The following is a 21,529-nucleotide window of genomic DNA, read 5'->3' on the forward strand; positions in this document are numbered from 1 at the left end:
ATGTCGGGAGAAGGTGTATATGCAGGGAGGTATATCTGCCCAAAAATCCAGGTACAAGAAGTGAATCAAAGGAAAGGAAATTATACACAAGATGGGGTGGCTGGAAGCTGCGCACAGGTCGCAGAAAGTGAGGCAAGGAAGATTGTTCCACCGTTGAAGCGCCATTGTCGCACACGACAACGTCGAGAAACATCGGCGCATCATCGTTGTTCTTGGCTGCGGTAAGGTTTAGGGTCCGCCACACTGTCGGGGCTTGACACCTCAATATGGCGCACCTCGTCTCCTTGCTTAAACATGTCACCAAGAGTGATTTCAGCATCGGAATCTCGGGTGTGTCGGGAGCTCGTCATGGTATCCTCCCGGTACGTATCGTTTCGTGGTTGGTACCGGGGTGGCTGACCGGTAAACTTTGACTCGACCAGGCCATATGCTCGTTTGCACTCCGCCCGCGTAGTGAAGATATAAATAATGGCGTTCCAAGCTCCTTGAAGTGGGAGGACCGTGGCAGAGATGATGTTCAGACCGTAGCTTGGCCTGTCCTTGTGGATGAACTGGTAGAGCCGGTTCAAACTACTTGGCACCCAGACCACGAACAAGGCTATGAACATGAGAAAGGCGACTCTGAGGTATGCCATGGCTGCAGCGTTTCCCTCTGCGGTCCTTATTCTGATAGGTGGGTTGACTTGTGAATGTCCTGTTTGGCCCATTGCAGACCCTGTAGTGCTGTTAGTAGCGAAAGCAGTCGCCCTGTAACCGCTTCGCCCATTTCCGCTCGTTTGAGTCTCCGCAGACTTTCGATGGTTTTGGTGAGTACGGATCGCAGGAGCCATGGGTAGCGAGGCTGAAGCCTGCTCGTCTAATCGGCCCACGTTTGAAAGGTTTCTGGTGCTTGCAAAGGTGCTAATCGACTCTCGGTCTCCTTCAGACAAAACACATCGCGAGATCTCGTGCTCGACATCGTACTTGATTTGTGTTGTCACGACAATATTATTGCCGCCCGTAAATGGATTTGCCGAGCTCTCCTCTACTACAGGCAGTTGCCTAGACTGCCTAGAGAAAGATTGCAACAAGGCACGCTTCTGGAAGATTCTAAGACCGGTCACAATGTAAATGGTCAAAGTGGCAGTCACGACAATCCTTGATTGCATCAGCATATGTCTTGCCGGGGAGAGTTTGGGACTTACCAGACTGGGGCGTAGAAGAAGGTGATGCGCATCCAGTCGACTTCTTTTGCAACCCAGCACCAGAGCTATATGGTCAGAAAGATTCCGTTGTGAGAAGCTAGTCGACTTACAGTTGCAGGCCCAAGGATACGATGGCCAGTGTGATCGAGAATTACATAGATAAGGGCCGGGATGGCAGGTACACCCTAACAGTGGAGGACAAAAGTCAGTATATCTTACATGCACTTTCCGTACACGGATATCGCTTACATATGCGAAGAGCAGGTACCACTTCTCTAGATGGCGTAATTGGTGAGAGTCGTAAGCGTAGAAGAAGACTAGAAAGACGTTCAAGGCCATGCAAAACACCTGTTGCACGTCAGCAGGAGCTTCATCCGGAATATGAGACAAGCTTACCCAGAGTGAATCGGCCATCATAAACCACTGAATTAGGACACCCTGAAACTCGCAAAGTTGGGACAGCATATCACGATGCTTCGGAATCGCCGATGTTGACATGAGTGTCGCAACGTTTGCGAGGATGTTTCCCCATGTTGCAAAGAAGACTAGACGGTTGATGGGCTTCCGAAAGAAGGGAAACCACAGAAAGGTGGTAATGATGAAAGTTGAACCCAGGACGGAGAAGACAGAGGTTGTTCGTGTGGCGACCTCGATGGCCATGATCTTTCCCGCTGGCAGCGGTGATGTCATCTCGAAAGTTGAGTTGAGGCGGCTGCCTCAGGTCGGTGCTGTGTTGGGTGTAGAAGGTCCAGGCTGGTCCAAGAAAGTGCGCATGGAATTGATATATCGCCACGGCAGTGCGAACATGCAGCTTCGTCAGCGCCGCAACGGCAGCGGTCAAGTGAATGGGTGCGAACGGTGAGCTGCAGCCGATAGGGCAATCGTCGACGATTGATACGACAAGGCTGCAGGGTCCAGAGCAGCGCAAGGGTCTCCTGTGGGGAATTCGCGGGTTCCGGAAGGGAGGACGAACGGATCCTGGGTGAAAGACGTCAAGCAACCGCAGTGAATGCAGGCTCAGCACGGAGAGACCAGGAATGCGCGTCGGCTTAAGGCTTGAGCCAATGTGCTCCACGAGCCAAGTCCAGCTAGACGTCTGCGGCAGGGTGAGATGTCAATTGGGATCCGGGTAACAGCTTGTTTAGCGAGGGATACAGAGACGACGATGACCCTTGGGCGCAACGTCGTACAGGACCAGAAAGGGCAGGAAAAGGACGCGGACTCGCAGAGGAAACCGAAGACCAGGTTCGCACGACTCGACTTTTGTCGAACAGGCAAGTGGTGTAAGGCCAGCGGAGCGAATTGATCGTTTGCCGCGTGTGTGATCAAGTGCAAACAGTACTTGGGGTGCTTCGAGAGGACTCGGGGAACGCGTGATGGTGAATGGGACTGGAAGAACATGAGAGCATCACCAACCTTTATCCCCCAAACAATAGGGCTTCTACACACTACTGGAGGCGCCATTACAGTAGTCTAGACACATGGAAGCATGGCGTCTTGCACGTTACTGATCGCTTGGCTCGGTATTCCACCAATTCCACCATGTCGTTTGCTGCGAACGGGCCGCCACGATCGTCGCACCCCGGCTGGTGGCGTACAAACAACATGTTGTATGCGAATGTGGGACCACTCCAGTAATCCGTGGCTGCGATTAGTACGCCAAAGAAGAAGGGATCCAAATCTCGAGGCTATGCTGTTGTTCGGGCATGAGGTAGGCGAGCCAAGAGACTATGTCATCTTCCCCGCAGCTTCCCGGGCGCTGTCGTTGGTCCGTGTTCCTCTTCTCCCGTCCTTCAACACCTCCACACTATGCTCTCGACAAAGAAGAAACGGCGAACATCCAGCCTGGGGGTGCCAGGAAACGGGCTTTTGGGTCATGGTGTGCCAACATCTGGGCATGGCGATTGGGGCACCTCCAGTGTGGGTTTCTTCGTTGCTGACTGCACGCTTAGTTGGTTCGGCAAGCTACATTCCCGTCGCGTCCGTCCCATACATGGATCGCCACTCTAAACCGTCATAATGTGGGTACATGCTACAAATGTAGTATGTCCCGCGATGCTGGAATAACAATGTCAGATCCTCAAATTCTAGGCGAAACGCAAAGGGCGATAGTAAGACCCTTGCGTAGCCCAGCTCTGTCGGGACATCTACAAGGAGCCGTAAGCTAGACCGCCATACCCAGGTGCCTTCGCTGCTTGGTCGCACAACACCCGTCTCTAATCCTGGACTGTCCTCGTGGTATAGCATGCATGCTCTGAGCAGCTCTGGAGCCGTTTCGCTTAAGGCGAACCTATCAGATCAAGTCCTCACACACCCACAGTATACCGACAAATGCGGTCGAGACAAAGGGCTGCCTGTATTGCGTAGAGCAAATCACAAGCAAATCAATTGAAAGCAAAAAAAGCAGCGTTTGCTAAATTGGTACTAGTAGGCAGGTGTCGACAGATAGATTTGTTTAGTAAGTTCGAACCATTTTTAAGCCTAAGGTCGATGGGCAAACCGCAGCAACCCATTGCGAAGAGGATCACGAAGAAGATCGGTCAAGACGCGGCACTGCGTCAACCTGGACAGGATCTTACATTACCTTCGATGAGATCGATTTGTGCATCAGATTCAGTTCGTTATCAGCATTGTGACGTTGTTTACAGCTTTTATACATACTTATCGGAGAGATGCTTGTCCAGACGAAGCATCTCATGCGAGCGCCAAAAAGACCGCCTAGCTTATTCTCCTTTCCACACGTCTACGTATGTCAGCCAAATAACAGCCAAGCAAAGTAGCGACAAAGAAGCGTATCTCATCCACGTGCTGCAGTGCGCCACAATTCGACGCATGCACAACGGCCCTTCCGTAAGCCAGACAAAGCCTGAAGGATGCTACTAGGGTCGTCGTGGAAGACCGTGCTCTATCAATCAGGATTTAGCTTGCAGTAAGGCAGATGAAATTACCCCAATTGGCAGTATAGCTGCGTCCATTCGATGATATGGCTGACGCGTCGACGTAGATATAAATCGTTAGCTCATGGCGTTTAGCCCGATCTGTGGGAGAGAAAGCTTCATTCCATCATTCCACCCTTTCTTTATACCCCCACGCGCCACATGAGGGAATCCCCTTGAGGGACGCCTGAGCATACACTGACGTGTGGGCTGTATGAGTATGAGTTAACGTTGGTTGGTATCATTGAATGTTCAGGTACAGCCTTATGAAGGTTCGGCTTCCGGGGTAACAAGATATTCAACTAGAAGTCATTTAGACCCCTACTATATAGGAACGGGAAATTTACTATTATTAGCTAGCTTCGGACATCAAACATACTAAAAGCTTTCATGATATTTGCTTGCATTGAGTTCCTGACATAGCACCGCCACAGCAGCTTTGGCGCTATCCCTATCCCAGCCATCCAATCCAAAATCATCCAATGAGACAAGTACCGAAGATATCCCGAGATAACGTGATACGTCCTTACCACAACCTGGGCTAAGTCGCCCTCGGGCCTTTGAAGGCGCGCTGCCAACAGAAGTCGCGCGTCAGTACATAGCGTAGTCAACGACTTTCACAGTCGATGTTAACGACATACAGCGACGAAAACGAGGCAACCTAACCCGCAAAACGATCATTTTCGCCTGGCGCACTTCTCGGAAGACCACCTTCTGTCGCTTGACGGACAAACTCCATCCGTCTCGCCTGCATCCCACCATCCGCGGTTGCAGACCCCGAAGCGTCGAAATACGCGTTCCCTTGATCAAAAGCCTTGCCTACCGCGCCTCACACGAGAGGACTTACGCGCTTCTCGCTCCACGCCCGAGCAGTATGAAATCATGGCCTCCAGAATGACGAAGGAGCACATCCAAGACCAATCAGCCCCGTCTATAGACTATGAGAGTCTCGAATTCCTTGCGGTTGGCGGATCAGGAGTCATATATGCGATCGATGAGGAAAGAATCTTCAAAGAGTTCCACGAAGAGGGAATTGATGTTGAGCGTCGAGCACTCGAACGCCTAGGGCGACATGTAAATATTGTGAGATGTTTTGGTGCATCACAAAAAGGCCTTATTCTCGAACGTGGTAGACCTATCCGGACGGTAATTGGAGGAAGCGGAGCGAACCAGATCCCGCTGCATATAAAGATTCGGTGGCTACATGAAGCTGCAGAGGGAACACGGTACATGCACGACAATGGCATAATCCATGCTGATACTGGATGTAACAATTGGATCATAGTTCAGGGGCGTTTAAAGATCATCGACCTCGAAGGTAGTAGCATTGATGGAGAAGATGCAGGAGCCTGCTATGAGTGGTTTAGTTACAAAGAATCTTCACCAAGAATTAGCCGGAAGACTGATATCTTCGCATTCGGTTGCGCGATATACGAAGTCATAACAGGTAGACAACCATACGACGAGCTTCATCCATTCGAGGATCGAATGATCCGTGTCCAAAAGCTATATGCTGAGAATCAGTTTCCAGACGTCGAAAATATACCGCTAGGTAAATTAATGCAGGGTTGTTGGAAGGGTACCTTCAATTCTATGCATGAGGTTTTTCAGGAACTTCAAGCTAGCTTGCTAGCTACAAGGAAAGTAATCTGTGTTTACTGGTACGTGAAAGCGGTGTTCTTTAACGCTTTGAGGTCAATGAGGATGTTGTTCAGCGCTTAGAAATGTGCTGGCTAGGAGATGCTTTGTTAATCTATGGTGGATATAGCTACATAAGGAGTTTGCATGCCATGGCATCCATCGTGGCCCTTTGTCACGTTCTGTAATTAATAACCTTTTTGGCTGGCTGCTTAACCATGAAGATCATGCTATTATATGATTAGTTGATTTCATGTAGACGAAGCATATAATACAACTGACATCTTCATAACGCTCCTGTCCAACCGATATGCCGGAGTCTCGACAATACCTGCACGGAGCGTTTCTGTTTGAAGGTATATGGGTGCCAAGACTTGGATCAAACACGGATTCCTTGCACCTTGGTCCAGGCTTCGGAGAAGCTTCACATCTCCGATGAAGACGTTTCACGATCTTATGTTGAGCTGGTAATCGACATTGGGAATAGATAATATCTGCTGTAGTATATCGGCACATAGTGAAGAGACGTGGCGGGGTGGAAAAGCCCAGGCTGGAGAGTAGGCGCTGAGCTTAAGTAGAATCGATTGCCCCGCGTTTTTTACGATTGAAATTCATACTATGTTATTAATAATCAGGTTGTTATCCATACCTGCCCCGCTGCCCCGCCGCGATCTTATCGCTGCGGGGTATGGCGTGCCACGTCTACATATATTGTATTCAGTCTATGTTAACTACGTTCCGTTCATTCCACTGAAAACATATTCATATAACCAGATCTCAGAGTACGGAAATAGCTTGAGTCCAACTTGAATATGTCAGTCAGATTCAGTATCGCCCCTGTATTGACAGCATTTAATCCTAATCTAGGTGTGGTAACGTTACTACGATCAAAACCACGACCGATAGCCAGGGCCACTCTACGCACACATTCGAGCACCGATTCGTGGACTGTTTAAGTTCAGAATGCCCTCAATCGCGAAATTATCAGCCACCAAGGACCAGGTCTTCCTAGCTGTACATAACTACTTCATTTGATAACTATACTTTGGAGCCAGACCTGGAGTTTTTTCAAAGAGAATTCGTCATTCTGCTGTGCTGAAGTAATGAAATTTCCATCGCACCATCCCGGTGTACCTGCTGTGAGGAGGGGCTTCCCGAAGGGCTGACACGAGCCGAAATCAATGAGGATAGGGCTGCCATCTTTATCCATCATAATGTTGTTCGGATTCAGGTCGTTATGAGCTAGTTGAAGTGAATGAAGATGCTTCACTGCTGCCTTGATCGCGTTAAAGCACATATTGTAATCGATCTTCCGCTTTTGCAGTCGGACTTCAAGGTCAAGCGTACGAGGGTGTCGATCCAAGGCAAGACCGACAATACGACCCCTCCTCGTAATGACACCATGATATCGAACAATATTCCTATGTTGACTGCATCGTAGAATCTCCATTGTCTCAGCTTCCTGGAGAAGCAATTTCGGCAACGTATCAGTACCCACAAGCTCGTTGTAGCATCCAATTTTGGGGCCTTTGACGAAAATGTTGCTGTCAATCGAATCCGAAGCAGTCGTGATATGCGATGGAGCCTCAGGGTAAATATCTTCATCCGGGATAACAGACTTCAGAGTATCCGTGATGGTCTCTAGGCTCAAGTCACTGAGACCAACCGGAGCTTCGCCGATCCAGACCTGGTAATCACGACTTGTGACGGCAAATCGCGAGGTCTTTCCATCGGCTGTTTCGCTAAGATGACACAAGTCTCCGAAGGATTCCACCTGAGGCGGTTGATAGTCCATATTCAGGTGAAGCTGTGGAACAGTCGAAGGTTGATTCTCGTAGGCGCAGACTTCGCTCAATTTTCTCCTCGGTGATAATGTTATGTGGTACCGGAAGAGCACTGGTGTCTTGGCCGTCGCCGTCTGCTCAGTAATTGATGCTGTTGATGAGCCTTGAGCAGCGTTCGTGCTGCAATTCGGGGTTGTCTATAATCCTATCACGTGCCTTTCTGCCGAAGATGTTCCGAGAACTCGAAGTGTCGGGAGCACCCGTCTAGCCATCCACCAGCGGCCGATCCACAGGTTCAAAAAGCATCTGGGAAGATACTGTACGTCTGAAAATCCTGACCTCGTTGATCGGCCTGTTCGTTTGTCGCCGACGTGCTGCTCTGCTAATAGCGGCACGAGGTTCTCCGGGCCGCGTTGTCTGTTGTCCCTCTTCGAGAGATAATGGTCACAGGCAACACGCACATACCATGGCCCCTAACCTCGCAAAGACACAACATGACATGATTCGAGACATGGTAACAAGTGGGACGCTAAACAATATGCGGATTGCGAGGGTTGCCGGCTACAGCGACCGCTCCGTGAGATCAATTCGCGCAAACCTTCGTTGCTTCGGTAGGACCAGAGCTCCCTCGAATGGCACTCCTGGCCCACGGCGACGAACAACATCTTTGATGCTCGATGCGCTTCGTGAACATTTGTTAGAGAAGCCTGGGCTATACCAAGACGAAATGGAGATTTTTCTGTACGATGAATTTCGGGTTCTTGTAGATGCTTCTACAGTCAGCCTTGCTCTGAAAGAGGCACAATGGACAAAGAAGGTGATTCGTCAAGTAGGTCAACAGCGGAACAAAAATCTGCGGGACTTCTACCTGCATAATCTCTCAGAGTTCAAGTCCTACCATCTCGTATTTCTATGAATGAAAGTAAAGTCGACGCAAGAGCGGATCATACAACGCAGTAGGAGAAGTCAGTATAAAACCACAGTTCAGGTGCTATACCCAGCACCTTAAAACAGTATTAAGGCAGTAAAATTTACACAATACCAGGCCAGCTGAATGGATTATCGAGAGACCCTCGACGATCACCATCAGCAGACCTCTACCATCTCGTATATGTGGACTAGTCTGGATGCGACAAGCGGATTGGTTTTAGGCGGACTGGCTGGTCCCCTCTCGGTGTTGCGCCTGTTCAAGTAGCGAAATTTCGTCGATATCGTAGGTACCAGATCCTACCTGCATACAACCAAGAGGGTATACTTCATTCACAAGTATTTCAAGGGACCACTGACAGTTCTTTGTACGAAGACTTCATTGCGCAGCTTCTTCAAAACTGTGGACCCTTCCCAAAGCCCAAGTCCGTTCTCGTAATGGACAATGCATCATTTCACCATACCGCTCGAATCAAACAGATGTGCCATGAAGCGGGCGTTGAGCTGTTATATCTGCCCCCGTATTCACCAGATCTCAATCCGATCGAAGAATTCTTCGCAGAGTTAAAAGGGTTTATCAGGAGGCATTGGCAAGAATACGAGAGTGACCCGCGACAAAAGTTTAGTACGTTTCCAGAATGGTGCCTTGCAGTTGTAGGCGCAAAGGAACAAAGTGCAAGAGGTCACTTAATCATGCCGGCGTCACTGTGGAGGACTTGTGATAGAACATCAGCGTTTAGAAAATGCATACAGCAAGCCGTTTAAATTACACTATCATCATATGACAACTTGTATCGCTTTGCCCAGCTTTCAATGTCGCTAACAAATGGTCGAGCAACTCCTCGGTTGACCCCATTCTTGATGAAGAAAGTAGGGTCCTGATCTTCGTGAATTTGCTTTAAGTCCAGCCCATCTTGTAACGCAACTTCACAAGCTCTCTGGGATTCCTCTTTAAGCACATCATCATCGACTTCCGATTGTTGCCATTCACTATACACCGCACAGCTCGATCTCGCGAGCCTGGGATATCAAGATGGCTTGAAGCACGCGCCATGGGTGCTTGTGTCGCGCCTACTGTGTCTAAGGCGTTCACTAAGGGTGAGTGGTGGGATTGAGGTAAGACATTGGTGATGGTAATGGGGGGATAGTTTGGGGTGGATGTTATGTTACTTTTAGCGTGTCGCTCCAGTTCGTTGGCGTTCCTCTACAATTGCTCACGAATTCTATCGGGGACGTCGTCATGGTCTCTTAGGGTGTTGCCTTGCTCTACAAATTCGACTAGGGCCCTAAGATGATTGGTCCCCAGTTTATAGTGCTTCTTGCCATAAGAGTCGCGCCAGCAATGAGGTCCGAGGTCGCACGGTGGGCCTGACATCGCGTTAACGCATATACTTCTTGCCAAGCCGAGGGATTTCCAGTAGCAGTCTGTTCTGCATCAAGCTGCATTGCTCGGTCACTGAGCATCCTTTGCGTGGCAGTGCCACGCTGCTTTCCACGCTGTGTAGGGGTAGCATTCAAATGCGAGTCCACGTAATTGGAAGATAATTCAACTCGAAGCTTCTTCCCAGAACGAAGCTTTTCGCCCCACTCCTCGAGTTGTTTTGATATAATAGGCCAATCAATGTTCAGATCCTCGAAGCTCTTGACCAGGTCACGTTGCGTACGGCCTGTTACTGAAAGTGTGACATTAGTGTCATCACATCGCACCTGCCGGTCCGGCCCAAACTTCCTCTCTAGAAGCCGTCCAAGCTTAGGTCTAAGAATTGTATGCCAATATCCGATAGGAATGAGAACAACGTCTTGCTCTATATCCTGGTGTACTACCTTATTATTAAGGAAGACCTTCCATTCGATCGAGTAGTTGAGGCAGATCGGCACATCCTCTCCATAGCTATTATGCTCATCCCACTCATCTAGTTGGAGGAACCGGAGCCTGTCCGGTTCCAGTTGTGGCCGTTGGTAGGAAGCGGTCCTCCTCGTTCGTTCCGTGAAACCGCGGCGGGAAGGTTGGGGCGTTTGGGAGGCGTCTAATGGTGTACTGCTCTTGAGGACCGAAAAACTCTTGGGTGAAAGAGACAGGACTAGTCATCGCGTCGCCATGAGTCGCATACTGCCGTTGGGCACCCAAAACCCTAACATACCAGCTCATGGACAAGGTAGACAAAGTATTCGTGAATTGCTAAACTTCAGAAGCTCTTCCAAATTAACTGACCTATGTCATTATCCTGCTCGAGCCTATCATCCCCGATCTTCCCGTTGCCTTCTCGGTATCGCCATTTCTTTCCCATCTCCTCCTTGAACCATCGCACATCAAAAAGACCCTGATTTACCGTGTCCGAGAATGCGTCTACTCTCTCTACAGGCGCCAACTTTACATCCAGGTCGGGTGCCACAAACAACACTGCTGATAGGCGTCGCACTCCAGGCACACGTCGAACACGGTGACGTACTGCCGCTACCTTAGCTCCACTTAATATCACTACACACCACCCACACAGCAATACAGTCGCGTTGCCAGGCACGGGCACCCACGTGCCTGGTGCCCCAGGCGCCTCCATCTCGAGGCCTGCATTGCCGTCTTGAAAGATTATGCTGAAAGTACCGTAGTCGGTGTGCGCGCCGCAGCCGTTCGGGCTTTGAGGAGACGCAGTCGTGGTAGTGTAGTCAATGACTCGAAAGTTTACATTAAAGTCGGCGTGCAACGATGCTAGATCGCGTCCAGCGATGGCGCTGAGAAGGGTCAAGATCTGTGTAACATAGTGTTGAGAGATCGTGTCGAAGAAAGCAAGAATGTCAACCAATCCGTGTGGAGCAAGTTCGATTTGTAGAGCAGATGGGATGCGTTCAATCCGCGTGGGCGAGAGGTCAATCGTGAGCTTTTGGTCGCATGTTGGATTTTTGGTGGCAGCAGCCTTGAAGATGCCACGGAGAGAGTAAACATCGTTAAGAGCTGCAGCGGTCTGGGGATTTTGTGCCAGATAATCAAAGAGATTCTGGATTGCGGAGAATGGAGCTGCCGTGATGGGATTGATGAAAGTCAGAGCTGGATTCAGCAAATCTGCTCTGGTGGGAATTGATTGCGTTTCCGCTGACTGTATATATCTCGACTCGTACGCTGGGTATTCGTTCTTCGAAGTTTGAGTAGCCATGATACAGGAAAGAGCAGTCGTATCGATATCAGAAGAGGGCGATAGAATCTCGTGTTCCTTCTTATCTATCGGACAGTCACGTTACTCAGCCTGAGTCAGCCGTTGTGAGTGCGGGGTTGCCGACTCGATTAACTTACATTAATATCATGTCTACATGCCTAAATTCCCCTAGAGACATATTTATCTAAATAGGCCATAGAGAAAATTACGCTTATAGTAAGCAATAGAGCGGAATTCTATATATTATAAGCTAGCTTGATGAAGGTAAGCTTCCGCTTCTATCTTACAGGGCCCGGAAGCCGAACCTTCATAAGGCTGTACAATAGCAGTGCTCTACTGAATGAGACGCTCCAATTCCACCACAGCGCCTAAGTGGCAGCCTTAGCAGCCTCTGTGGGGGCACTATCATCCGCAGAAGGAGCATGCTTGGTCTCTCTCCTCTGCTTCCCCGAGATCAAGTAAACAGTAGCGCGAACGTCCAATAGCGGGTCATCACTGGGCTCCAGACCATCGACCCTCGGAATCGGATCGAAGATGATGTGCTTCTGCTGCTTCAGACTCTCTTCATCACTGAGTGTCTTTTCAATCTTGACAGTACCTAGCTCAACAATCTTCCTCTCCTCGGGCCAGATCTCCGTCGCGTTGTTAGTAACATCGCCTTCTTCAGCGATCTGCGCGAGGAGCTTGAAATCGATGGGTCCAGACTCCAAGCGCGTGGGGAACTCGTCGAACAGATAAGTCTCTGACTTGGCCTGAACTTCTTCAGCGCCGAGATGCTGCTCCCCAGCAACAGGCACAATTCGATACCGCAGCGTCGTAACTTTACTCCCCTTGACAAACTTGAACGCATTCACACCGAAGAACTTCTCCGTGGCAAACGACACAGGACTGGGTTTTGGATCCTGCAGAAACCGCAGCGTCTCTGCATGACGGCCTAGAAACTCAGGGACTGCCTCCGCGGCGTTTGGTCCACCCGCTGCTTTTAAAAACTCTAGGAACTCGGCTCCCGTACGGGTAGGGAAGTACTCTGTTGAATGCGCGACGATGTCGGTGTGAGCTCGCTTGCCGTTGACATCAGGCAGGTGGAAGCGAATGGCAAAACCACGTGGATTGCCGTTCGGGTCTGTATCTGGGATGTGCGGGAGGCCGGTTGAGGAGGAGAAGCGGACGGTTATGGGTGTGGAGGTGGCGTTGAAGTGTGATGCGCTTGTGAGGTTGGCGGCTCCCAAGGAGGGGGTGAAGGAGCCAGTAAGGAGATGTCCTTTTGCGTGCGCTGTGTGGTTATTTGTCAGATGAGCTGAAGAGTTGAAAAGTTGAAAGAGAGGAATGGGGGAGGGTTATGCAAGGGGGGCTTTGGGTTGCAGACCTGGTCTGAAGCTGTGGGGGGCATCGCCAGCTGCGCCTCGGAGGGCGTTCACGAGACCATTGCTTGTCTGGAGGACTTCAGGTTCGGAAGAGAGAGGCATTTTGACGCAACTTGACAGCACGGATTGAGGTTTGAAGAATAGGTCAAGATGGATTGAGTGATTTCTTGCACAGCAACCCGCCTCTATTGACTATATATACCTCCACGTTTCTCAGCTTCGTTCGTATTTGAATTCCCCTTCTTCCCTCATTCCCAATTGCAAGAGATGATGCCTTATCGCGTCGTCGTAGTGCCTCACAAGCCTTCAGCCACTAGTCAAATCGCATTGCGCTCATTCGCCAAATTACTTGGAACCTGGGCTGACAGCAGCTTACTCGCATGTCGCATACTACAAACTAGACGCATTTGCCTTGTTTGCAGCTCGGTTGTGGTTTCGTAAGCGTAGTGAAGACGCGCGAATGGCTTACTTGACACTGTTGATTACTTACCCGTCGACTTTGGTTCGTCCACCAGGCGGGCTCTTGGGGATGCGCAGCATCGTCTAGACGCAGCCCGAAAGCCTTAACGATGTACGCATGTCAAAATGTCATCAGAAGCAATGGAGGAATAATGTGCTGGAGAAACACGTGAAAGTAACAGAGGGCATTCGGGCCGCTAAGGCCGGTCAAAGAGTGAGACACGTTCAGAATACATTAGCGACCAGTCAAACTGATGCATCAAGAACACTTATCCTTCCTTTAGGAGTGAACCACGCTCCATCACTATATCCAACATACAGCCGAATCTACGACTTACAAAACGCCACCACATTTTCCGCCTTACTCCCAACCAACCCATCCACATACCCCAAAAACACATCCAAATCCAACATATCCACCTTGCCCAGACTCGGGTTCGAACTAACCAACACCTGGCCACCCCACAAGATGCGAATAAACTTCTTATCCGCTACATAATCACCGCCCTTCTGCTTCTTTTGGTAAATTTCAAACACCACCTCAGACCCCATGCCCACCCAGACCATCTGGTCGATCTGCAGGATACTCAGCAGGCGCGACACGGAGCCGTCGTGCGCGACGTTGTGGCGGTAGATAACGGGGCTCTTCCCACTCGCTGCGTCGCGCATGTTCTGCGCGAGTTCGGCGAGGAAGACGCCGTAGGAGCCGATGGAGGCTTGGAGGGATTGCGGACTGTCCCTGTAGAGGAAGGAGTACTCGTACTGGCCGAGGCGATAGACGGTGTTTGCTTGCTCCTGGGTAACGCAGGAGGTTGTGTCGTTGAGTTTACAGGGGAGGGGTTTGGCGTGGCATTGTCTTGCGGAGAGGTTGTCGTAGTAGTGGTCGAAGGACCTGTGCCATTCGGTCGAGTCACTGGCGACGCCGGATATGGAGTCTAGGGAGCTGAAGAGCGGTTTTGTGGCCGTCAGGTGGGCGGTCCAGTTTGCTGCTGTGCTGCCTACGCCGTAGGAGCTGGAGAGCGACGAGGCTTTGGGGCAGGTGTATTGGGGTTCTAGGGAATCCACGCCGGAGGGCTGGATTCGCAGGGGTACGTCGCGTTTGGGTGAGAACATGCCGTCGACTAGCATGCCTGCGACCTGGCTGGTAATGACATTGTTGGTAACGCGGAAAGAGACTTTGTCGTTGATGTTCTTGGGCAGGAAGCGGAGCTGATCGCGATACACGCCGTAGAGATCTTTGCCGTGCTGCCACGAATCATCCAGGCCCTCCCTAGTGATCTGGGGGAATTGGCAAGATCCTTGGAAACCCGATTTCGGGAAAGGGTTGACGTCGCTAGAGTAGACGCTCCAGTACGTCGAACTCGACTTGTTGCCAGAGGGATTGAGAGGCTGGCCGTAGTAGAAGAGTCCTTGGTTAGCGCACTCCCAGTTATACGACTCTTTGAGGAATGTGTTAGACGCATATGGCGTTCTCTTATGATGGCGATGGATACTGTTCTTATCAGCGCTAGACTTCATGGGTGGAAGTAGGCAGTACTTACACTTCCACATACACCAAGTCGTACTCCTTGGCTGCCACAGGATACTCCTCCTTCCTCACATGCGGCATATTACACCAGTTGTATGTCCCATACTTGACGCCCTTGGGCAGCTCCGACCCACCAAACACAAACCCATTCGTTCCCGTCCCATTCAACACCTGACCAAGATCATTAATCCAACTCTTCTTAGGTGCATGCCAGCCCAGATCCACAGTCCCATTCGCCGCTACTACAGTCGTGGCTAGAGACCCAAATACCAGCGGAGCAACTGTCCTCGAGAAGTACATGTTGATATCTCGATCGAAGAGATGAAACAGCGTATAAGCTACAACGAGCGAGAAGAGAATGGCGAAGACTACATGGTGCATCTCCTTTATATGTACAAAAGCTTCCAGCAACGGCGCCAGAAACCATAGCAGATGTAGTAGGGCGCCGTGATGCCGAACCGAGATGAGAACGAGAAGAATGGTCGTCGTCCACGTGGGGTGAGAGCACGCTTCGGGCTCTGGGGATGTGATTGGTCAATGGCCTGTCAGAAGGATCCACTATCGAAGACAGCTGTGGAGCCATACGTTTACTTCCAGGAACCGAACATGATCCTCGATCCTCATTGTGGGTTTGTAAAAGACGTTGGTTCCACATGGTTCTATCCACGTGCCTTTTAGCATGTCCTTAGTGCATCGAAAATGAAGTAGTCGAAGAAACTCGCTCTTAGATAGGCTTGCTAATGTCAACCACCGACTCAGAGAAAGCAAACGGTATTGAAGATGGCTACACTACGTTAAGAAAGTCCTCTACAGACCTCAAGCTTGCATAGTTCTCCTAAAAGCCCTCGCAGGCATACCTTCCCGCGGCTTGCCAGCAGCCAAGAGGATCTGATACATTTCGTCACCAAAGGCTTTCTGGGGTCCTTTACGGAAACTCGAGTCCCTTGCCCACAGACTGCCGTCATTGCTAAGCGCGTCCAGCTCATCATAGGCGGCCCTAATGTCAAACTCTCGTACCGTGAGCGCGAGCACAACCTTCATCTCAACCAGGGCCAATTCTTGACCGATACAATTCCGTGGGCCCTTCTCGAATGGTCGCCAGGCATTGAGTGGGATCTTGTCCGCGTTCTCGGGGAGGAAGCGTTCGGGCCTGAATACGTCGACATCGGAGCCCCATATTTTGGCGCTCCGACCTAGGCACATGGACACTGTCCAGATAATGCATCCTTCTGTTGGTAGCATCTCTCCGCTTGCGGGATCCTTGATGAAATGACCCTTCTGTCCACTGCGGACACCAGAGGCTGGAGGCCAAAGTCGTAGCACCTCTTTGATGACTGCGAGCGTGTACTCGCATTTGTTGATCAAGTAGGGACTATCTTTGAGCTGCTGGGTCGCGCTAACACCGGCACCGAATACGTCGTCTAGCTCTTGTCGAAGTTTTGCAAGGATGTGCGGATGCTTGTGAAGCATGTGATAGCTACATTTGGAGGTAAGAATCAGTGTATAAGATTAGGTGCATTTGCACATGAACTTGACGTACCAGTAACAGATTGTCGAGGCCGTTGTATCATGTCCGGCAAATAGCAGGATGAGCAGGTTGTCGATGGCAAAACGTCGGAACTCGGCGTCCATGACGGTAGCATTGTGGGAATCAGCATCCTGGCCGTTCTCCTTGAAATACTCGGCAAGAGCAACTAGGGCGGTGGGGTTAGCAACTCCACATGTAAACAACCGTGGAAAGTACATCAAGTGCATTCAAATGATGCCTGCATTGTGTACTGCATTGGTACTTACGATCGATGCCTGTCCTTATCTTCGCCTTCTTTGGAACACCCGTATCCCGAACCGCGAAACGTTCATCGAGGACTTTTCCGATATAATTGTCCATCTGCCGCTTGTAGTACTTCCACATGATAGGTCGTAGCGGGTGGTTGCGGTGCCATGGGTTCATGGATTGCTGGTTGGGCATCCAGGAGAGGGTTTTCCTCATGGTACGCATGAAGTCGTTGTCGGTAGTAAGGGTTTTGAAGTCGTGGTCACAGACGACTCGGCCGATGACATCGATGGAAATCTTTGTGGTTTCCTCTTCTAGTCTGAAGACTTCATCTTTGGATGCATGCCGATCGAGGATGTTGATGAATGCCTCTGTGCATTCAACAATGACAGGCACTTGGCTGATGACTTGTTGGACGGAAAACCCAGGGTTGAAGACGTTTCTCCATTTCTTCCAGAGTTGCCCCTCGATTGACAGGATGTTCAACCTTCCCGCCAACGGCTCAATGGTTTCGAGAAGAGTGCGATGCTTTGGAAGTCCAGATTCGGAGATTTCCCGGGCCACCTCCCTAGACACTTTAGCACTAGAGTTATGTTGGGGGAGTATTCAAAGCCTACGGGTCTGCAACGACCAGGACGGGGTATTCTGCCGCCGGTCGGTTATCCAAGTAGAAGACAGACGGCAGATTGTACTCTCGCATCAAGTTGGCTACTAAAACGTGGGGATGAACGCGCTGTGGATGCTTCATGGCTATTTTGCCCATGGGTATAAGATGTCCGAGGAAAAGGTTACAGGGCGGGCCAGGCTGGAAGTTGTTAGTATAACAAAAAGGACATTTGAAAGCACAACTCACAAGTTTTCGAAACTTTCTCCGCTCCATGACGACCCTGAAGACCTTGGCCCCAAGCCAGGCCACCAGAAGAGATGCTAGGGTAAATACGATGGCATGGTCACTGAGAAGGCCCATATTGGGCGTGCAGCGAATTGTGAGATGTTGAAATGAAACAGACGAAAGTCAGTTGGATCGAGAGACTACTTGTACGACGAAGGGATGACGACGGTTGGAGTGGCTTGGCGGGCGAGTTGGAAGGTCAGCACTAGTTTTATCAGGCACACATGCTATACGGTGACAACTGGGGCGATTCGGCTGGTGACGAATCAGCTCAGACGGCAAGCATGAATGGAGTGTTTACTGTGGGCGATATTGATGACGAGGAATTCGCTTGGGAGCCTAAGGATTTGCTCTGGTGTTGTCACAGAAGCAGATAACGGATTGGGGATCGTGTGGGGCAGATGGATTTATGGCTGTAGCGACGACGCGTGTAAGGTTGATAAGGGAGATTTGTCTAATTGCATGGCGGTGAGGACGATAATGGTGTGTAAAGTAGTTAAAGTGGTGGTTTGCAACATGATAGATACTGTGTGGAGACAGGCTGTGGGGTAGAAGCGCCAGACGGCACCTGCACGCACCCTTCCGGGGCGTCGACAGCCGCATGGGGAAGGCACGTCAATGGCCTCTTATAGGTGTGTACCTAGGTAATGTAAAATTTCCATTGCATTATTAGACATTGGTGTGAATTCGCCCTATTGCACGGGATATGGCGCAGGTTCGCAGTGGTGGTCGGATCGGCTTCTTGCTGTTCACTCCTTGCACGCATCTTCGCCTCGCTTCGTGGTAGTGGTAGGATCACCACAGGCTAGCTGGTACCCCTTTTCCAGCCCATGGCGCAATGGCAAACGACGGCATCCTTTGGGAACTAGATGTATAGTCGTGGCTACAGCGACACCGCTGGCCGAGCAGAAAAACGCGAAAGTGCCGCGTACCAGTCAATGGCTAGTAGACTCGGGACCCAATGCGTTGCGTTTTGGGCGCCTCCCGGTGCTGCTGTGGACGGCAACGCAGTTTCGCATTAACCATTTCGGACGTGCCATCCTGGTCGCGACTGGTTTGGGCCTGTTGTTTTGCTGCAGAGCTGCTGTGAAGCCATCCAAGTGCGTCTCTCTTCTCCAGCCCGTCGCCCCGTTTTGTCGAGTCTGTGGCTGGCCTTCCCGCGTCTATTCCATCTCCTTCTGCGCCGCCCGCAAACTCAAATCAATCGCACGCAAATCTGGGGGTTCCCTTATGCGCCCTTGACCCACTCTTGGTTCCTGCAGTAGTGAGTGGGCCTACCGTAAGTTAATCAGACCCTGGGCCATTCATTCACCCTCCGCAAGGACCACCCTCCAGCAGCGACTCCCCTTCAATTTCACGTCCCTCGCCTCGCCTCTCCCATCGCTAGACTCGACTTGTCCGCCGCCCGAATCACGGCAGCCCTAGGCAGGAGAAGGGCCAAATCGCCAAACACTCCATTGTGCAGCAGCCTTCCCTTTGCCGTCTTGCTAAGATTACACGCGCCGCGCGAACTCGGTCCGCTGTTATTGATTATTAGACCCCTCGCACCCGCCCGCCCGTCATGGCCAGCACAACTCCCAACAAATCCCTTAATCCTCCTCATTCCTCGGTACCGAACGACGACGAAACCGACCCAGCCCAGCCCAACGGTGACCAGCAACCAGGCGCCCCCCGCAGATCCAGCTTCAACTTCCTACGCGGTAGCAGTAATCGAAGCGCGTCAGGAGGCAAGATGAGCAAGAAGCAGAAGGCGCTTGCCCAGGAGGAGGCGCTGCGCAGGCAGCGCGAAGCCGCTATGCTCCCTAAGCAGCCACCCCGCCTTCCCTCCCACTCCGCTCTTCCCCAGATTGAGACATTTGGAGGTGAAAGCGCCCGTCCTGATTCCGTCGCCATTGTCTCCAACAAGCTCGGCAATTACTCTCACAACAGTCACAACTTCAGCCGACCCAGCGTCGATCGTGGGAGCAGAATGCCCCCCAATTCCAACCCCAACCTGGCCGCGGCACCGCCCATGCCTGGCACTGAGCTCTCGTACATGGACTACGACCCCTACCCCAGGACCGAGAGCATGACCCACCGCGGTCGCTACAGTTATGCCAGCAGCCAGCACAGCACCGTCAACAGCCCCCGCCGCGTGAGGAGGAGGAAGGACCCTACGCCCTTCAAGTAGGTGACACCAATCAATACCATGAGCAATCGAGAACCTAGCTAACAAGCACACAGCATCCTCGTCGTTGGTGCCAAGGGCTGCGGCAAGTCGTCCTTCATCGACTTCCTACGCACTGCGCTCGCGCTCCCCGCTAAGAAGCGACCCCACACTCCATCCCCGCCTGCCACCGCTGTCGGTGCCGAAGACTCTCCCTTCACGTCTGAATATCTCGAGACGGAAGTCGATGGCGAGAGAGTCGGAGTCACGCTCTGGGACTCGGAGGGCCTGGAGAAGAACATTGTCGACTTCCAGCTGCCCATCATCACCGCCTTCCTCGAGTCCAAGTTCGAAGACACGTTCAGCGAGGAGCAAAAGGTCGTCCGTGCCCCTGGCGTCAAGGACACCCACATTCACTGTGTGTTCCTCATACTGGATCCTGCACGCTTGGACGCAAACATCACAGAGGCTCGCAAGAAGTCGAATGTGATCAAAGTTGGCAGTGCCATCTTTGGAGGCCTAGATGAGAACCTAGACCTCAATGTGCTTCGGGAGCTGCAGAGCAAGACGACTGTCATCCCAGTCCTCAGCAAGGCGGATACCATCACTGGTGCGCATATGCGCCATCTGAAGAAGACGGTGTGGGACACAATCAAGCGCGCGAAGCTCGATCCGCTCGAGGCTCTGAATCTCGACCTCGATGACGAAGAAGACCCAGACCGACTGGACGAGCGAGATGAGGACGAATATGCTCAGTCCTCTGAGGATGAAGACAAACCTGATGTCTTGAACAAGATCCTTGAGCGATCTTCCTCTGAAGCTGCTCGCTCAGTTGCCTCGACAGATTCAAATTCGAAATCGCAATCACCTCCTACCTCCCCACCAAGCGCTAAGAAGACTCACAGCCGCAAGCCCTCGGCCATCTCTGCCTCCATCCAAAGTGAAGCCTCAGAGACCCCGTTCCTCCCTCTTAGCATCATTTCGCCAGATCCCTACGAGCCCGAAGTGGTGGGTCGCAGATTTCCCTGGGGCTTTGCGGATCCCTACAACCCAGAGCACTGCGATTTTGTCAAGCTGAGGGAGAGTGTCTTCAGCGAGTGGCGGGCTGAGCTACGTCAGACTAGTCGTGAGCAGTGGTACGAAGGCTGGAGAACCCAACGCCTGGAGAAGGGCAACAACAGACGACGAGGTGTAACTTCGGATGGACCAACAGCGAGGCAGTTGACAGTGCCGGCTACCAATGGCCGGGCCGCTAGCGCTGGCAGCCGCGATTATCGCCAGCCGCGAACCTCTGGTTTCGAGTAACGGGCAATACTCGCCAAAGTGGTTGTTAGGAGACAATGACTGATGTCGACTCTGTCATCCTCTATTCGAATTCATCGCAGGGCGACATTTACTGCATACTGCATTCTCAAGCAGGGAAGCCATCATCTCTGGACTTAGCGAAGCATCTCCTGCCTTTTCCATTTGGAACATACTCCGACGACTTGCACCAATACCCCACATACTCTTTTCCTATGTCGTTCAACTTATTGTACTGTACCTTTTTCTTCGTTGGCTGCTTGTTAAGAATGCGCATACCCTTTCTCATTGCTTAGTACTTCTTAGATCACGCCGTTCCGACACCTCACTTTCTGTACACGGACTTGCAGTGTTCAAGTAACAAAACGCTGAGCGTTTTGGTGAAGTGGTGGAAGGTGGCAGTGTCCTGTGCGGGAAGATGTTGAGGCTGATGATTTGGAAGGTGG

The 21,529-nt window shown here is 51.3% G+C and overlaps 8 protein-coding genes and 1 pseudogene across 9 annotated transcripts; 3 read left to right on the top strand and 6 right to left on the bottom strand.

Annotated features, from left to right (window-relative positions):
- Positions 1-200: 200 nt before the first annotated feature.
- On the bottom strand, positions 201-1,874 carry K460DRAFT_293518 (family A G protein-coupled receptor-like protein; the record flags this gene model as incomplete). The annotated part of the gene is made up of 5 exons (XM_040929426.1): positions 201-1,137; positions 1,185-1,249; positions 1,295-1,369; positions 1,434-1,532; positions 1,581-1,874. The coding sequence occupies 5 exons, from the start codon at positions 1,872-1,874 to the stop codon at positions 201-203; spliced, it is 1,470 nt and encodes a 489-aa protein (XP_040784195.1).
- Positions 1,875-2,582: 708 nt separating this feature from the next.
- On the top strand, positions 2,583-3,344 carry K460DRAFT_170621 (uncharacterized protein). Its single transcript, XM_040926954.1, has 2 exons — positions 2,583-3,205; positions 3,261-3,344. The coding sequence occupies exon 1, from the start codon at positions 2,674-2,676 to the stop codon at positions 3,202-3,204; it is 531 nt and encodes a 176-aa protein (XP_040784196.1). The 5' UTR covers positions 2,583-2,673; the 3' UTR covers position 3,205; positions 3,261-3,344.
- A 1,353-nt stretch (positions 3,345-4,697) lies between these two features.
- On the top strand, positions 4,698-6,256 carry K460DRAFT_369650 (kinase-like protein). The gene is made up of 2 exons (XM_040933999.1): positions 4,698-5,988; positions 6,041-6,256. The coding sequence occupies exon 1, from the start codon at positions 5,003-5,005 to the stop codon at positions 5,840-5,842; it is 840 nt and encodes a 279-aa protein (XP_040784197.1). The 5' UTR covers positions 4,698-5,002; the 3' UTR covers positions 5,843-5,988; positions 6,041-6,256.
- A 154-nt stretch (positions 6,257-6,410) lies between these two features.
- K460DRAFT_344640 (uncharacterized protein) lies at positions 6,411-7,690 on the bottom strand. The gene has a single exon (XM_040931259.1). The coding sequence runs from the start codon at positions 7,551-7,553 to the stop codon at positions 6,786-6,788; it is 768 nt and encodes a 255-aa protein (XP_040784198.1). The 5' UTR covers positions 7,554-7,690; the 3' UTR covers positions 6,411-6,785.
- Positions 7,691-9,257: 1,567 nt separating this feature from the next.
- K460DRAFT_434792 lies at positions 9,258-10,493 on the bottom strand (annotated as a pseudogene; the record flags this gene model as incomplete). The annotated part of the gene is made up of 1 exon: positions 9,258-10,493. A coding segment is annotated over one exon (746 nt), but the record flags the coding sequence as incomplete, so codon positions are not given.
- Positions 10,295-11,794, bottom strand: K460DRAFT_170643 (Clavaminate synthase-like protein). The gene is made up of 2 exons (XM_040926955.1): positions 11,756-11,794; positions 10,295-11,702 (listed from the first exon to the last, which is right to left on the bottom strand). Exon 2 carries the CDS (start codon positions 11,616-11,618, stop codon positions 10,656-10,658), a length of 963 nt encoding a protein of 320 aa, XP_040784199.1. The 5' UTR covers positions 11,619-11,702; positions 11,756-11,794; the 3' UTR covers positions 10,295-10,655.
- A 33-nt stretch (positions 11,795-11,827) lies between these two features.
- K460DRAFT_388525 (heme-dependent catalase) lies at positions 11,828-13,084 on the bottom strand (the record flags this gene model as incomplete). Its single annotated transcript, XM_040935698.1, has 2 exons — positions 11,828-12,891; positions 12,985-13,084. 2 exons carry the CDS (start codon positions 13,082-13,084, stop codon positions 11,987-11,989), a joined length of 1,005 nt encoding a protein of 334 aa, XP_040784200.1. The 3' UTR covers positions 11,828-11,986.
- A 540-nt stretch (positions 13,085-13,624) lies between these two features.
- K460DRAFT_388526 (cytochrome P450) lies at positions 13,625-18,154 on the bottom strand. The gene is made up of 7 exons (XM_040935699.1): positions 17,597-18,154; positions 17,361-17,548; positions 16,764-17,311; positions 16,510-16,663; positions 15,827-16,446; positions 14,983-15,223; positions 13,625-14,933 (listed from the first exon to the last, which is right to left on the bottom strand). Exons 1-7 carry the CDS (start codon positions 17,708-17,710, stop codon positions 13,769-13,771), a joined length of 3,030 nt encoding a protein of 1,009 aa, XP_040784201.1. The 5' UTR covers positions 17,711-18,154; the 3' UTR covers positions 13,625-13,768.
- A 776-nt stretch (positions 18,155-18,930) lies between these two features.
- Positions 18,931-21,357, top strand: K460DRAFT_344655 (uncharacterized protein). The gene is made up of 2 exons (XM_040931260.1): positions 18,931-19,801; positions 19,859-21,357. The coding sequence occupies exons 1-2, from the start codon at positions 19,197-19,199 to the stop codon at positions 21,084-21,086; spliced, it is 1,833 nt and encodes a 610-aa protein (XP_040784202.1). The 5' UTR covers positions 18,931-19,196; the 3' UTR covers positions 21,087-21,357.
- The last annotated feature ends 172 nt before the right edge of the window (positions 21,358-21,529 follow it).

This window comes from Cucurbitaria berberidis (genome assembly GCF_010015615.1).
Source record: "Cucurbitaria berberidis CBS 394.84 unplaced genomic scaffold K460scaffold_5, whole genome shotgun sequence".
Lineage (NCBI taxonomy): Eukaryota > Fungi > Ascomycota > Dothideomycetes > Pleosporales > Cucurbitariaceae > Cucurbitaria > Cucurbitaria berberidis.

Excerpts from the sequence above, each read along its gene's own strand:
- K460DRAFT_388526 (XM_040935699.1), bottom strand. The coding sequence starts at position 17,710 with ATGGGCCTTCTCAGTGACCATGCCATCGTATTTACCCTAGCATCTCTT. Across the intron at positions 17,312-17,360 it reads GTCCTGGTCGTTGCAGACCC|GGAGGTGGCCCGGGAAATCT; the intron begins GTAGGCTTTGAA and ends TAAAGTGTCTAG. Across the intron at positions 16,447-16,509 it reads GCCTCGACAATCTGTTACTG|CTATCACATGCTTCACAAGC; the intron begins GTACGTCAAGTT and ends CTCCAAATGTAG.
- K460DRAFT_170621 (XM_040926954.1), top strand. The coding sequence starts at position 2,674 with ATGGCGTCTTGCACGTTACTGATCGCTTGGCTCGGTATTCCACCAATT.
- K460DRAFT_344655 (XM_040931260.1), top strand. The coding sequence starts at position 19,197 with ATGGCCAGCACAACTCCCAACAAATCCCTTAATCCTCCTCATTCCTCG. Across the intron at positions 19,802-19,858 it reads AAGGACCCTACGCCCTTCAA|CATCCTCGTCGTTGGTGCCA; the intron begins GTAGGTGACACC and ends ACAAGCACACAG.
- K460DRAFT_170643 (XM_040926955.1), bottom strand. The coding sequence starts at position 11,618 with ATGGCTACTCAAACTTCGAAGAACGAATACCCAGCGTACGAGTCGAGA.
- K460DRAFT_369650 (XM_040933999.1), top strand. The coding sequence starts at position 5,003 with ATGGCCTCCAGAATGACGAAGGAGCACATCCAAGACCAATCAGCCCCG.
- K460DRAFT_344640 (XM_040931259.1), bottom strand. The coding sequence starts at position 7,553 with ATGGACTATCAACCGCCTCAGGTGGAATCCTTCGGAGACTTGTGTCAT.